Source organism: Thunnus thynnus, chromosome 12, assembly GCF_963924715.1.
Source record: "Thunnus thynnus chromosome 12, fThuThy2.1, whole genome shotgun sequence".
Taxonomy (NCBI): Eukaryota; Metazoa; Chordata; class Actinopteri; order Scombriformes; family Scombridae; genus Thunnus; species Thunnus thynnus.
This window is the reverse complement of record NC_089528.1, coordinates 13607286-13622365: the sequence shown is the minus strand read 5'-3', so window position 1 is coordinate 13622365 and position 15080 is coordinate 13607286. Positions and strand designations below refer to the sequence as shown.

The following is a 15080-nucleotide window of genomic DNA, read 5'->3' as shown; positions in this document are numbered from 1 at the left end:
ATACATGTCTGGAGGGAAACTTAAAGTCAGTTTTGAATGCAGGATTTATACTTGTAATGGAGTATTTTTTAGAAAAAAAAATTCCACCACTGATAGAATCATCTTTATGACCATTTGTCCCATTTACCAATATACTATTTGTTAACATTTGATCATTTTATTCATATAGTCTATGGATAGACTTTTTACTGGTTTTCATTTAGCACTAAATGTCATAACTCATTTACTCATATTTCTGTTTCCTCTCTGTCACTGACAAACATGCCAAGAAAAAATAACCTTAATTTTTTTTTTTTTTTGAGTAGATAACAATGTTGTGAGATCATATCTTCACCTGATTTGGATAACTATTGAACTATGGTGAATTGAAACTGTTTTTTCATGTTGCTAGGGGTCCTCTCATGGACTCCCGAGGGTCTGGACCAGGACTGGATGTGGGCTCCTGTATGAAGATCTTCCATCTTGACTGTTTTGACTTTAAGTGAGCGATGCAACGCCGCCACCATGTGGTGAAACCTGAGATTTCCAAAACGTCTTCATCACTCAACCTTCTCCGTGCACACTTGCCTCTCTATAAGGAAACACCGACAGTCTCCAACACAGAAAAATGCAAATATTAAAACACTGATTCAGAGTGTCATCGATACCAAATCAATCTGATAAATTACCAATCAATCGGTCTGACAGCCGCTGCCATTCATGAGCTGTAATGTGAATGAAGACGGATTTTCTCCTCCATCTCACATCATCACCACCATCATCATCACCAGTGCCGGGTCACGTGGTGCGTCGGGGGAGCGGGCGGTGGGTGTGTCCAATCGCGTGTGGTTTCATTCATAACTACAGTCTTCATTTGAAGCCCGAATTAAAGTATGCAGACGGGGCAGGCAGCCTGTGGACCGCTTCTCACGGAGTGTACAGCTGGGTGAGTCCGATCTTTCATCAGTCAGCGGACCTGCAGGCGTCGCTCACAGTGTAATGTGGCACTATCTCATTATGTAAGATGCGGGATGTGTGACACAGCCGGCTCTAGATCATCGCAGCATTTGATTTAGTGAGAGATGCTAAGACCGCACGGCACGAGAAAGGCTCCTGTGTGTGTGTGTATGTGTGTGTGTGTGTGTGACTGGTCGTGATTGATTTATTATTGCCCGCAGGCTGAGAGCACGCGACGCAGAGATGTGGGACAGCCCTGACCGGCAGCTTTTCGGAGGAGAGAGGAAGATGCTGCCGATGCTGATGCTGAGGCTGCTGCTGCTGCTGCTGAGCGCCGCCGGCTGCAGCGGCTCGCTGTAGGGAAGCTGCTTCCAACACCGCCCGTATAGACCGTAAGATAGCCTGCTGCACATCTGGACAGCATCAGCATCCAGTCACGCGTCAGGATGATAGATGCAGTCAATCCCCTCCCTCCATCCTCCCTCCATATGTACTACTGACGGTGTTTATGAGGGTTTAAACACCGTCAGCATCATTACAGCCCAGTGATGGAATGAACTAGAAAGTGTGTGTCTGCCTGATGTATAGCCCGCGGTTAAAGCGCGAGAGGACGAGATGATGATGACAGGATGTAACATGTCATTAGACCCTGGAAACTAACACGCGCACGCACACACAATGTGGATTTTTTTCCCTCCGCCAGTCGGGGTCAGTGTTCAGTTTTTCTCTATTTACTAAATGTCAGTATTTACTGGCAAATCAAATGATGGAGAAGCAAAGAAGTCACTATAGCCTGCTATTATAGGATACATTTTTTTTAGTGTAGGATTAATGTATGGGGCTTGTCAAACGTTAATAACAACAGTAATACTAACAATAGGCTAATAAAAATAATCTACAACTTTAAGTGTGCTCAAAATTAGACTAATTGGAAAAAGGTTAATGTGAATGAATTAAAAATAAGATACACGTATAATTCTATAATAATTATAATAATCATGATAATTTAACAAACAAAAAATACAATTCAAAATACAGCATACAGTTTTATTTGCCCCTTTAGTAGATTTAAGGGTGGATAAATGATCATATTCTTACTGTCTGATAGTATAACACACACCTATATTGTGTGAACTCGCAAATAAGCACTTTTAATAATGCACAGTAGCAGAAGGAAACGGACGCGTTGCAGCCTGGGGGTTTTCCTTCTGCTGCTGTGCATTATTAAAAGTGCTACATACTTATTTGCGAGTGCTGACGACTCCATTTGCTATTTTTGTGCCTTTTGGGTCGACACCCATTATACTCTGAAGACATCTGAGCTGAGCACGGCAGTTTTCTTGTTTGAACATATATATGTATTGTGTTGGCTATTGTGCATGAAATATTCCAACTCAAGACTCGTGCTGCTGTCTCGTGCATCATTTAAATTCATATTTCCACAAAAATCCGTCTGTTGTATCTGGTATCTATCTGGAAACTTTATGCTCTCCGCTATTTAAACGTAAAACGTTTTATGGGTTTGCAATGTTTGTAATGACTGACACACACATTTTTTTGTCAGAAACGCATTAAGGAAATCAGTGTGGCTTCATTTGGACTGTTTTAATTGCTGGCTTACTGTTGTAACAATGATGCAGCGGGTGAGCAGTGAATGAGTCTGATTGAAAGCATATGTAGATCTTCATTTTATGTCCAGATGTGGTGATGGATAAAATGCAAAGTAGCTCAATAAGTCAGTATTTTTCATCTTTAGGAACTCACTCACTACTGAACAGCTGCTTCTCTTGTTGTTAATGGTGAATTTAGTTTTAAAGGGCTTCTGATTTAAAATCTTACTCCAAGTGTGGCTTTTTCTGTCTGCAACAATAATAAAGAAAAACTAAATGTAAGACTTGCAGGAAGGACATTTTTTGAGGACTTTCAACACTATGGTGCTCAAGATCAAGACATTTCATGCTTCTGAAAGGCAGCTTTACACCATTTTAACAGTTTATTATTCAGTCAGCGAAGAGGAGACAGATGTGCTCAGCTGGTCTATCCTGAGGGAGACCTTGACAGCGTCTGAACAAAAAAAATCAGGCAGAATCTTGCTCAGGCTACGACTTTCGAAAATCAGAGTATTTTCGTTTCTTTGATTAAAATTCCACATGAATCTGTATCACTGAAGATCATGAACCAGAGCGAGTATTGAATGTATGAAGTTGTGCGTGTGTGTGTTGGATTCTCTATGTGTGCTCATCCTAGTTACCTTGAGCTGTTTGCATGTGTGAGATATTACATAAAACATGACTCTCACATGATGTGGGAATGTGCAGCAGGGTTACCAGCATGTGTGAGGAATGCAATCATGGACTGATGTTACACAAGCTGTGCTCGGAGTAAATAATTACGTGCTGTCAGCTCTTCTGTCTTTTTCTGTCTCTGTCTCACGTGGACACAGACGCATAGAAAAAGTCATTTTACAGAGATTAGACTACAGGTGAGAGACGGACATGAGAGTGGAGGATTTTTGGTTATTGTGCCATTAATGGTCCGTCTTCAGAAGATGTCAGTGTATCTTTAGACACATTTGTGCTCAACCCAGAGCACTCAATCTACACAACAGTTGGGTTTACATTATTCCAGGATGTTAAAGGGGCATTGCACTGATTTTACACAGTCGACTCAGCCTGTAAATGCTTTTTGTGGCTCTGCAGGAAGCTTTCCAAAGTCTGAAAAAATAACCATAGTGATGCTATTGGTGTTTTCATGGTTTGGGATTCGAGACTTTAAATGTTTAACAGAAAGCCTGCATTACAAACTGGAGCGTGGAGTTTGATAGACGAGGACCTTTATCAGGCAGGGAGGGTCTAACGAAAGACACAACTAAGCTGCGTTACAGGAGTTTGACCCAAATTAGGCACTAAAACTGAGGATATCTTGGCTGCATGGATAAAAAAAAAATGTCTCTTGTAATCTTTATGGAAGTACAGTATTAAATTGCTGGAGTATCCCCAGTCAGGGCTGTAGCCAGATTTTAGAAATACTCCACCAGCGTGACCTCAGCCCTCTAAAATATTTGACTAGACAGGAAAAAATCTGCAAATTTTAATTTTAATTTTTCACATATTATTTGTGTTTTCTGTACATTTGATTTCACTACATGATGATCTAAATGCTGTTTCAAATATTTCTCCACATTCCTGGGAAGATCATTCTGTTGAAAAAATACAAATGTCCTTTATTTTATTTTATTTTTATTTTTTGTGCCTAAAACAGTCACATTTATAGATAATGACTTTAAAAAAAATGTCAGAATAATAATTTGTCCAGAAAACCAACTCCTTCTCATGGTGTTAAAATATCCCAAAACATGACGTCTGCAGCCCTGCCCACAGTTAATACGTATGTGTCTGTAGTGATTGTGACATAACGACACAAAAAGGGTCACAATCCAATCAACAAGGACTACCAGGTCCCTCTGCACTTTGGCAATCATCTTTATTTAACCAGGAAAAGACCTCACTGAGAGTAAAAATCTCCTTTTTCAAACATAGAGGTTATAAAATATAAAACATGGAGTTATAATGAATAAAAAAATATGAAAAAATCAAGGGTAATGAAAGTAGGATTGATAAAAAAATAAAACAGAAGTAAATATACTACAAGTGATATTTATAGATATTACAGATGATCACAATAAATCCTAATATTCCAACCAAATGTTAGTTTAGAAACACTGACAGGCAGATTGGCTTCAAAGAGAATTAAAGGCTTACAGTACATACAACCTACTTACATACAGTAGTTTATTCAAGTTTTATTTCTGTGTGCAGCGTGTTCCCATCAGAGCGAGCAACATACGTGAAGCCTCTTTTCCATCGCTCAGTACGCACAATAACAGAAATTGTATTATTGTCTCGAAAGAACATCTGTCTGACGTTCTTTACTTTTCTCATCCTCTGCAGGGTTCACCCACGCTGACCTGGACCATGAGCAATGATTTGCCTGTTCTGACAAGTCTGACTGAGAACTCCACTGTGAGTACTGCTGCGCCCCCCCCCCCTCCCTCTCTGTCCAACACCGTCAACACATACCGCCCACACCTTCACATCAGTCTGTAGTCTGCCGTATGACAACTTCACCTTTGCTTGGAAAACCTTCCACAATGGATCAATCAAAGCAGAATGAGGTCCAGGTGTTTGGCCATTAGATAGAAAAAAAAGACAGAGTGGTTGACAGTATTCCAGTAACAGGTATTGTATCTCAGGTGCAGCAGTAGTGGAGGACAGCCTGATCTGTTTCCAAAGAGGATTTGACTCAAAAACAGGACTGAGTGTGCTGCTGGCTTTGTGTGCCATGTAGCCTGTGGAGGACGGAGCGGAGGGGATATCTGAGATCTGAGCCAGCGGTGGTGATTATCGGACAGTTAATGCTGTCTCTTTGTGGACGGAGAACTGACTGTTGTTTGCCTCTACAGTGTGTGTTAGAAACATGGCCCGAAGACTGGCGAGAGGCTCCGCTGCTGCACCTGATTGATTGTGTTGCTCTTCATGTTTGGCTGAGCTTGTAAAAACAGCAGATTTCATTAAGCTACAGACATACTGCGTGTGTTTGTTTATGTGTGTGTGTGTGTGGCACACAGATGTGTAACTGTGGGTGTATCAAGGTGTGCATGTTGCTGTACAACACATATATATAGCTTTTTATACACATCTCCCCAGAGGCTTCAGCTAAATGTAAACCACTACAGCATCTAATGTATGTAAAAATATACTACATGTAGTGTGTGACAGAGTACTCATTTTAGCATGTTCTGGCCTGAAGCTGGTTTGGAGTTGAATGGAAAGGAAAAAAAAGCGTGTTTTCATGTGTGTCAACGCACATAATCATCATCCTCAGCTATGACGTGCTGCTGTTAGACTGAGCCTGTGTTTGACACAGATAGATTGATGTTTTGACTCAAGGAAGGGAGCAGAAAAGCAGCTGTTTTTGCTCTTTTTCACGCTAACACACCTCCACCTCCGCTATCTTTTTTTCTCTTACTCCATCCTCCACTTACTGCATGTCTGTATGTTCAGTCAGCAGCTGGCTTTTAGTTTTCTCTATAATGACCTTGCTGCTGCTTCTGTTAAGGTCATCATCATCTACAAGGTCGGTCCGTGCTGTGCGAGGAGCTTCCAATCTTCTTGGGATGATCGCTCCATGCATGATTTCCCTCAAAACCGTGTGCAGCCACCTTTCACATTTTCATCCATTATACAATATAACGCTAAATGTTGCAACAGATGTGAAAAGAACCCAATTATTTCCACTCTCCTTTTGACTCTGACATCAGAAAAGAGCCAGGAAAGTCTGGTGTGGGGATTGCTCATGTGCGTCTGCATCCTCCTCCTCCAATTTCCATTTTTAGCCTGCGGAGGCCTCATTTCCCCCTCATTGAGAAGAGCTGGGAAATTGAATTAAGGGTCTCGCTGACGTTTCGATTAGCATCCCCAGGCTCACTCAGCTGAGACTGAGAGTATTAATCAGAGAGAGCAGAGAGGAGAGCAGTTGTGCTGTCTCTTTCTGTATGCGTGTGTCTTCATGGGCAGACTGTGGATGTATGTGACTGTGCGTCCGTTGATAAGAATCACTGTGAGGAGGCCGGGACTTAAGAGAGTCTTTCAGTGTTAATTCCACTCCTTATTAAATATTACAGCGCCTTAGCTGCAGGCGTAATGCGACAAAGAGATTCCTCATTGCTCCGAAGCTCAAAGGGAGAAGAATCAATTACTGTCCCAGCAGGACTAACGAAGCCACCGAGCTCACAACAACACATGACAACAGAGATACGTACGCTTCTGTCTTATTGCGCCATTAAAGGAATGAGTTATGAGCACCAGCAGTGTCATCTGAATACAAGCAAAGGGAATTAAATTGATGTTGTGCCACCCAAACAATGACAGAGTACAGTGAGTAGCAGGATTTGTCTGATATGAGTTTTGGCTGATAGTTAGAGACACAGCTGATATTTTCCGTCAGTATTAAATGTTGTTCTTGTCAGCAAGGAAAAGCTGTGTCCTATTTGTATCTTTTAAGTTAATATTTGGTCTCGTATTTCAGTATATCTTTTGAAGTTATGCCTCTTTATTCAAGGGGAGGTCGACTAGGATCAGGAGGATTGAATCATGTTTGTATGTGTGTGTGGATGTTGTGGTTTTATGGGTTAGTGAGGTGGGAGAGGGGAGTATTTTCTCTCCTCTTTCTTGGAGAGAGGTACATCTTTAATGTCCCTGTGGTGCATTCAACAAATAATGAATACAAAAATGTAGAGAAATAATTTAAAAAAACTATATATTCAAAAAAGTACACAAGCACACAGGTTAACGCTGCTGGTGCACAGTTGTTATCATACCAAAAACATCCAGAGAAAGAATAATGAATAAAACTTCCACCCTGAGAGAAAGCAAATTAAACTGACTGTGTAAAGTTTTTCTGAGGTTTCTGCATTGCTCTGACTTGACACAAGTAGCAAATATCCTTTAAATTTACACCAACGTGACTTTATGAAACAAATTCCTACCTGTATGTTTTTTGCGGCTACACATACTGATTTGTTATGATGATAGAAGACTAAAAACTTAAAAAGGAAAAAAAATCCTCTAAAATGGTGACAGTGAAACATCAAACTGAACAACTCATTGAGTGATTCAGCTCATCTGTTTAACAGTAGGACTAACTGTGGTGTTCATTATCTCCACCTTTAGTTGAAGATTTCATTTAGGCAACACATAATCAGACAAATAAATTAATTCATAATGTGGTATTACAGACTTTCCATATTTATACGGTGTAGGATCAAGTGGTGGAAGAAGAACTCAAAGCGAAAGTGGCAATAACACAGTGAAAATATAAAAACAGAGACAAGGTTAGTGAGTATAGCTGGCGAACATAGTGGAGCATCTAGCTGCTAAAGAGTCAGATATCCTCAGGAGTCAGAGGAACCAAAACAACATTTATCAGGTGGACACAAACACGACTGCAAATAGATGCTACTGTTGCTTTGGTCAGCTGGGTATGTGAATAAGCAACTGTTTGCTAACACACTACCCATATTAAATTCATAAGGTGATGAATAACATCTCAGTGTGTTTATAGCTTGGACAAAAGAAATCTATTAATGTATCTTTAAGGTGAATTATAGAAGTTTTATTAACCAAATGCACTTGAGTTTCAAAGGTAAAGGTACTCATTATGAATAATGGCCCCACTCAGCTTGTTACTTTATACCTTATATTTTAATATCTGATTATTATTATTGATGCATTGATATATGAGCAGCATTTTAATGTTGTATCTAGTGGTGCTACTAACTGCTTTATATGCACCATATTTTATTTAATTAAATTGCATTCTGTCACCATTCCTCCTGTTCATATTGACCATTATATGATCCCTTCTGATGGGGCACAAAGTTCACAGTCCTCATTTTGAGAAAAAAATATGAAGCTTCAGCCGTCTGAGCTAATTAAACAAAGTGGATATCTTCCACATTTACAGTCTTTTCAGTAAAAAAATCCTTTTTTGTGTCTCAATGAACAGTGTTTTCCTGTTCAGCCGCAGTTGAAGAGGGGATTTGGCACTAAAAAGACTTTAAAACTTTAAAAGATATCTACTTGATTTGACTAATTTGGATGGCTGAAGCTTCATATTACATTTACAAAATAATTTATTAAATGCATTTTGCACAGAAGGAGGGCTGTGAATGTTGTCCCCCATCACTTACACTGAAAGTGCATTATGAAGGGATCTTCTAATGGCCAGTATGAATGGGAGGAATGATTACAGCACAAAAAAAGTGTCATTGTTCAATTGGGTACCTGACTGTTGTTTTAAGACAGACTTGAATAATTATGAACCTGCGCTTTAATCTGTAGCAAGTAGCAACTTCAGCTGTCAAATTAATGTAGCAGAGTGAAATGTAGTGAGTATACAGCAGCATCAAATAGAAATACTCAAGTAAAGTACCTTCAACTTGTACTCAAGCACAGTAGTTGACTTGCTGCAGGGATCCTAACCTCTGTTCTCGGTTGCACCTTGTCAGGATGTGCCTGTGTCGACGGGCCAGGTGGAGAACTATGTGCTGCTGTTGGTGCTGCTGAGTGTTTTTGCCGGGGGGACGCTGGTCCTGCTCTCCCTGCTGCTGCTCTTCTGTCACCGCTGCTGCATGGGTGGACGACGCTACTCCAGGTACCTACAGAGAGTGACACACTGTGTGCGACTGGCAGGCCAAGTTCATCTGCAAACACCCAGGGATTACAGGAGCCAGCGTGGTTATGACAGCAGTGGATTAAAGCTCTATTGAATATGAAATTGAAAGCTGTGATAAGTGTGACGAGGCATTTTTTGTTTCCATGAACGAGCACAAGGAGTAAAACTAATTTCCTCCTTTCAGAGCGAGCGATGACCCTGAAAAGACAAACACCACTTACGCTGAAGATTCTCAGCCCACCCAAGGTCAGAGCTGTGTATTCTTTTAAAGTCCATATATTCTGGCCCACTGTCGTCACTAACTCCATCATTTCTCTCCCTCTGTCCTTGTCCTTTTTGTCACTTAGAGATCACCATTCGTCTGGATGAATCAGACGCTCTCTCAGCTACAAGCTGTCATGATGGAGAGTCGGAGCGATTCGTCTCCACTGGGTCTACTGGCCGCAGAGTCTCCTTCAACGAATCTGCACTCTACGAACAGGAGAAGACAACGCAGGACAAAGGACGCAGGTACAGTTCAACTGAGCTAAGGTGAATTTTTGTGTTATTTGATGTGTATGGAATTAAATTTGATTATTGGTCCTCCCATCCTCAGGTACACTCTCACTGAGGGAGACTTCCACCACCTGAAAAAGGCCCGGCTGACCCACCTCCACCTGCCTCCAGCCCCATGTGACCTGAAGATCCTCACCATCATGGAGTGTGACTCAACAGAGAGCAGCACCATCAACATCAGTGAGACTCGACCTCCCAAGCTGCCCCTCACCATCTACCAGGTGACTTGATTCTGGGTGTGATTTATCTCACACATCAGTCATTTGTTTTCTCTAACCTGTGTTGTTTTCACTTTCCAGCCCACTGAGAGAAGAGTCCCTGACTGGATGGGACAGAGCATCAGCGGAGGTCTGCCAGGAGATCCGCACCACTCCATCATCCTGGACCAGGGCCCCATGCAGGCCTCATCAGCCATGAAAACACAGCACACACGCTCCCAGACAGTAAGTTTCACCTGTTTTTATTTGACTTTGCATCTTTTAAAATTTAAAAACTTGTGAGATATATATATAATACAGGTCAACACATTTTTAGGGATGCCAATGTGGTTCTGTAGGTCTGTCAGACAGTCAGTTGGTTGGTCGCCCACTTTGGTCCGGACTGAAATAACGACTATTGGTTGGATTTCAAGGCATCCGTGGTCCCCATAGAATGAAGCCTACTTTGGTGATCACCTGACTTAACTTCTAGCGTCACCATGAGCTTTACTTTCATGGCTTTGTGTGAAATGACTTAAAATCACAAATGAAAATTGGTACATAAATTTGGTACAGACATTCGTGTGACCCTTGGTTGAACTGTAATAATTTTGGGGATCACTTCACATTTTCTTTAGAGCCTTTATCAGGTGAAAATTTTAATTTGTTCAATACTTTGGTTTATAACCAAATACCTGCAAAATGCTAAACTAAGATGGTGAACATGGTAAACATTATACTGGCTAAACATCAGCATGTTAGCATGCTAATACTAGCATTTAGCTCAAAGTGCCACTGTGCCTAAGCACAACCTCATGGCTGACTCCTATTATTGATTTATCCTTCCTCAACATGGATTGAGATGCTCAGTGTTTTTATTGAGTTTTTTTTTGTTCTTAGGACAAAACCAACATTTTATTCAGGAGACTTGCCTCAAATAAAATTGCAGCATTTCGGTGGTTAGACTCTCAGAAATGCCTGTGAGAAAAGTTTAGTCATAACTGAGATTTTTCTCATGTTTTAGTTTGAGCTTGAAATAACATTTTCGTGTAGATGAAAAATTTGTGAACCAGTAATTGCTTTTTACACAGTTTAGCCAGAAACACATTTGCACAGACAGATTCTTCAGTGCAGATTGATCCATTTGTTTCACACATAAACAGAGCTGTGAAAAGCAGCTGCCACAGGCTCAAACCTACTGATGCTCTCTGACATCAGTCATCACTGCAACTGAGTGACAATATGACAAACTGCTGTCCCCTGAGGGCTTTGCCTCTGCCCGTCACGATTCATCTCAGCTCCTCTGCCTCAACCGCTCCTTAATGTCTCATCACCTCCCTCCATCGTCCTCTCCCTTCATCTCTCCTGTCAGATGGAGGCTATCGGGGACAGGGCAGAGGCTGAGAGCGAACGGGGGATGAGAGGAGAATCGACTCAAGCTCCAGGCCAGACTTCAGTTCTACATTTCTTCACTAAACTGCGGCGCCATGCGAGTCTGGAGGGGGCTGGGCCTTATTTCAGGAGGTGGAAGTTCGACAGCAGCCACCGGGCTGCCAGTCTAGATGCCAAAGGTTTGGATATCTGTGTTAAGATTAAAATTGAATTCTAAGAAATTGCAACGGAAATGGTATTAAACAGTTATTATGTATCATTTTCTTGTGAATTTGTATCAGGATCTCCCAAGAGAAGGCCCTTCCAGAGACAGAGAGCAGCAAGTGAAACCACTGATCATACAGAAGATGACTCTTCTCCTCTGCGAGATGACATTGAGTCTTTCCCACACACTCCCATCCAAACCAGTGGCCTCCAGTCTCTGTCTGCAGAGTCTCTGTCTCACCCCGCCAGTGCATCGACATCCTCAGTCTTCCTCAGCAGGTACATCCCTTCCCATAATTGTACAACTTGCACCATGAAGTTTTCATTATAATTGATTAACAAACCCCTTCTCCTTCTGTTAAGGCTACAGCTGGAGGCCATGGTGGAGGTAGGTGGCAGGAGAGAGGAACCATGCTTGCCAACAGATGATTGTCACGTCCAAAGACAAGAGGAAGCCATACGCAACAGATCAAGAGTAGAGAAAGAAACAAAGTTAGGTGCAGTCAAAAGGACAGAAGCCACAGGAGTCGGGCTTGAATCTCTAGAAGATGACGACTTGTTTGGGCCACAACGAGAAGCTGCCATTCAGGAAAGGTTTGAAGACATGTTAAGAAAAACTACAGACACAAAAACAGACGGTGCAACATCAGATGTGAGGAAAAAGAGTGAGACGGAGGTAGATGAAGGAGATGAGGTGGTGTTGGGGGCTGAGGCTAGACGAAGGACAGATTCAGGTTCTTCTTTTTCCTTCATGATTCGCCAAGAGAGCTTGGAGGCCCCTCCCTCACTTTACAGAGACATTTGGAGCTTGCGAGCCTCTCTGGAACAATACGCCTCCTCAGACCAGAGTAGTACAGACCGGGAGTCCATCCGCAGTGATGCTGACAGCGTGTCGTCCGTAGGCGGTGCAGGAGCTCGCTCTGGCCTGGACAGCTGTTTGTCCCAAGACCTGGATGATGAGCCTGAAGGTGAAGGGGATGGAGAGGCGTTGGAGGGAGGCATTAGAGGGGCGTCAGGAGGGGACAGTGAGATGGGAAGTGGAGCTGGAGGAGAAGGTGAGGCGGGAAACCGGAAACTTCTTCAGATGGACAGCGGCTATGCCTCCATTGAAGCACCATCCAGGGCACCTGAGGAGATGCGGCTTTTCGGGACTCCTGGAGCACCTCGAGGCAAGACGGCGTCTGAGAGGAGGTTGTTCTTCACCAGCTCGGGGAGGAAAGGTTCAGTGTGCGAGAGCATCGAGGCCCGGCTGTTTCAGGAGGAGCTGGAGGATGAGATGGCAGACAGCACAGAGAAAGAAGAGAAACTAAAGGAGAGACCTCAAACTGGCAGCCAGTCGCTCACCTTCCAAGAACCATATCAACTTATGAAATCCCTTCATCCTCAGAAACCTCCGGAATCACAATCACAGCTAATGTCTCCTCTGACAAAGCCAATCCCTCAGCCCTCTAGTCCTCACCGACCTCGCCTCCGCCGCCGAGACTACAGCATCGATGAGAAGACAGACGCTCTTTTCAACGAGTTCCTCCGTCACGATCCACGGTTCGACCAGCAGGACTCTCCGCTGCGCTCCAGGCACCGATCCAGAGTTCACCTCCGGAAGCAGTGGCAGAGACACAAGCAATACAGTGACCCAGGGTCAAGCGCAGGAGGAAGGTACTCCCCATCTTTGGAGAGGCAGAGGTTTACTCCGCTGCGGAGAGGTGACAGCGCCGGTTATCCACTGGACACCAGATATCACAGCACACTCTCACGCATAGCGAGCGCTGCCGATGAAGAAGCCAGCGAAGTTGCGGCTTGCGAAGAAGCAGCCAAAGAGAGCGCAGAGAACAAAGACCCATCAAGTGAAAGAGTTGCTGGGGGAGCCACAGAAAATACAGCTGACACAACCTCTCAAGGCACCAACACAACGAGTTGTGCAGAGTTGGCTGGTGAGGCCAACGGTTGCCAAGTTTCTACAAATATAGACACAAAAAGCACAAGCAGCCAGTTGCCGACCACTGGAACAAGCCACATGGATCCGAAAGTCGACAACAGAAACAACAATAGTAGTCAAACTATCCTATCAGAGGTTTCCCTGCAGTCAGAGAGCAGCCTGACAGACAAGCTGGTCGTGTCAGTGGAAGAAAGGCTTTACGGCGGACTGCGGAGTGCAGAGAAGCTCGGCCAGGGAGGAGCAGAGCGTGTGCTTACCGTGTCTCACACAGCCTCGCCTGGCTTCAGTCCCATATAACTTGTCAACGATGTCATCTCCTTCATCGACTTTATTTCATGTCCGTTGTCTATAGACCTCAGATTTACAGACTTGAACAAAATGGTCTATAGCACTTTAAACATTGTCATGTGTTAGACACTTGGTCAGTCGTAAGATTAATAAAATAGTCACATACATATTCTAAAGGACAGCAGTACCTTATTGATGGCCAGTCTCTTCCAGTATTTCCATTCAGACCTTATTTTCCACTGTGACGCCATGTGCTGTGTCATGTGATGCCCCTTTTTATTTTCTAAAAACTCAAATGCATTCATTACATAGCTTTGAAAATATAGATCCATACTTTGCCTCCATCTTTAGAAAAATTCAAATATTTTCAGACATAACTGTGAATTTTGAGCATGCTACTGTATGTCTAAACAACTTGTATGTGAATACTGTACAGTTTTAACTCTAAAACAAAAAGCACTTTGATGGGAAGAATGATATTGATGGAGTTTGTCACCCATTTCTCTCATTTAAACTCATATCCTCCTCAAGTGTCCTTCTTGTCTCGATCACCATGAGGGTAAATGTCTCCCTGAGAGCTGTTGTGTCTGTATACCATGTCAAAAAAAAAAACCCTATTATAATTCTTCAGTGCTTGCAACCCCCTCTCATTAACACCATATCAGCAGATCAGGCTTGTCCTAGAAGTAAAAACAGATGGGATACCCAAACTATACATCAACACTGTGGTTGAAAATATGAGCATCAAACATTTTTATACCCATATTTCATGTATTTTTATAGATTTTTGTAAATCATCCGTCCCTGTTAGGCATCTTAATTAAGGAGTTGGAGTCAAGGAGCTTCTGGGAGCTCGAGCTGAGAGTTGTGTCACTGCTGGGACTCTGCTGAGGGGGAGACTGTCAGATATTTCAAGTCACTGACAAAGGAGCCTCTCAGGCTTTTAGACAGATGGTCCAGTGACAGAGTTGAGATTGTGAAAGTGGAGGTTAAAACTCCGTACCAGCAGCATTAGTTACTCCTAAATCCCACCAGAATGAGTCTATATTATCAAGTAAACGATAAAGCCGATGACATTCTGTATTTTCCTTATTGTCAACAAATAGCATGAACAGACCAAAAACAAATTAATTAATCTATTAAGAATTACCTGTGTAACCAAATTCGCATATAGCTTACTCGTCAGTGCTACAAACCTCCATTGTTGTCTAAAAACTATTAAAAACATGCTGACTTGAACACAGCTACTGAAGTTTATTTTCAATCAATCTCACAAACACTGTCCTGCTGCCGTAAATACCAAGACACCAAATGTGTAGTCATCCGCAGCTGAAAAT

At 42.6% G+C, this 15080-nt stretch overlaps 1 protein-coding gene across 2 annotated transcripts; it reads left to right on the top strand.

Moving 5' to 3' along the window:
* The first annotated feature begins 682 nt into the window (after positions 1-682).
* LOC137194079 (voltage-dependent calcium channel beta subunit-associated regulatory protein) lies at positions 683-14273 on the top strand. 2 transcript variants are annotated; one of them, XM_067605618.1, is made up of 11 exons: positions 683-925; positions 1158-1328; positions 4887-4958; positions 9005-9150; positions 9356-9417; positions 9519-9681; positions 9767-9947; positions 10026-10169; positions 11296-11494; positions 11597-11798; positions 11883-14273. In XM_067605618.1, the coding sequence occupies exons 3-11, from the start codon at positions 4911-4913 to the stop codon at positions 13750-13752; spliced, it is 3015 nt and encodes a 1004-aa protein (XP_067461719.1). In that variant the 5' UTR covers positions 683-925; positions 1158-1328; positions 4887-4910; the 3' UTR covers positions 13753-14273. The 2 variants fall into 2 exon arrangements, with proteins under 2 accessions (XP_067461719.1, XP_067461721.1); XM_067605620.1 differs by lacking the exons at positions 683-925; positions 1158-1328 and having other exon boundaries at positions 4665-4958.
* Positions 14274-15080: the final 807 nt, after the last annotated feature.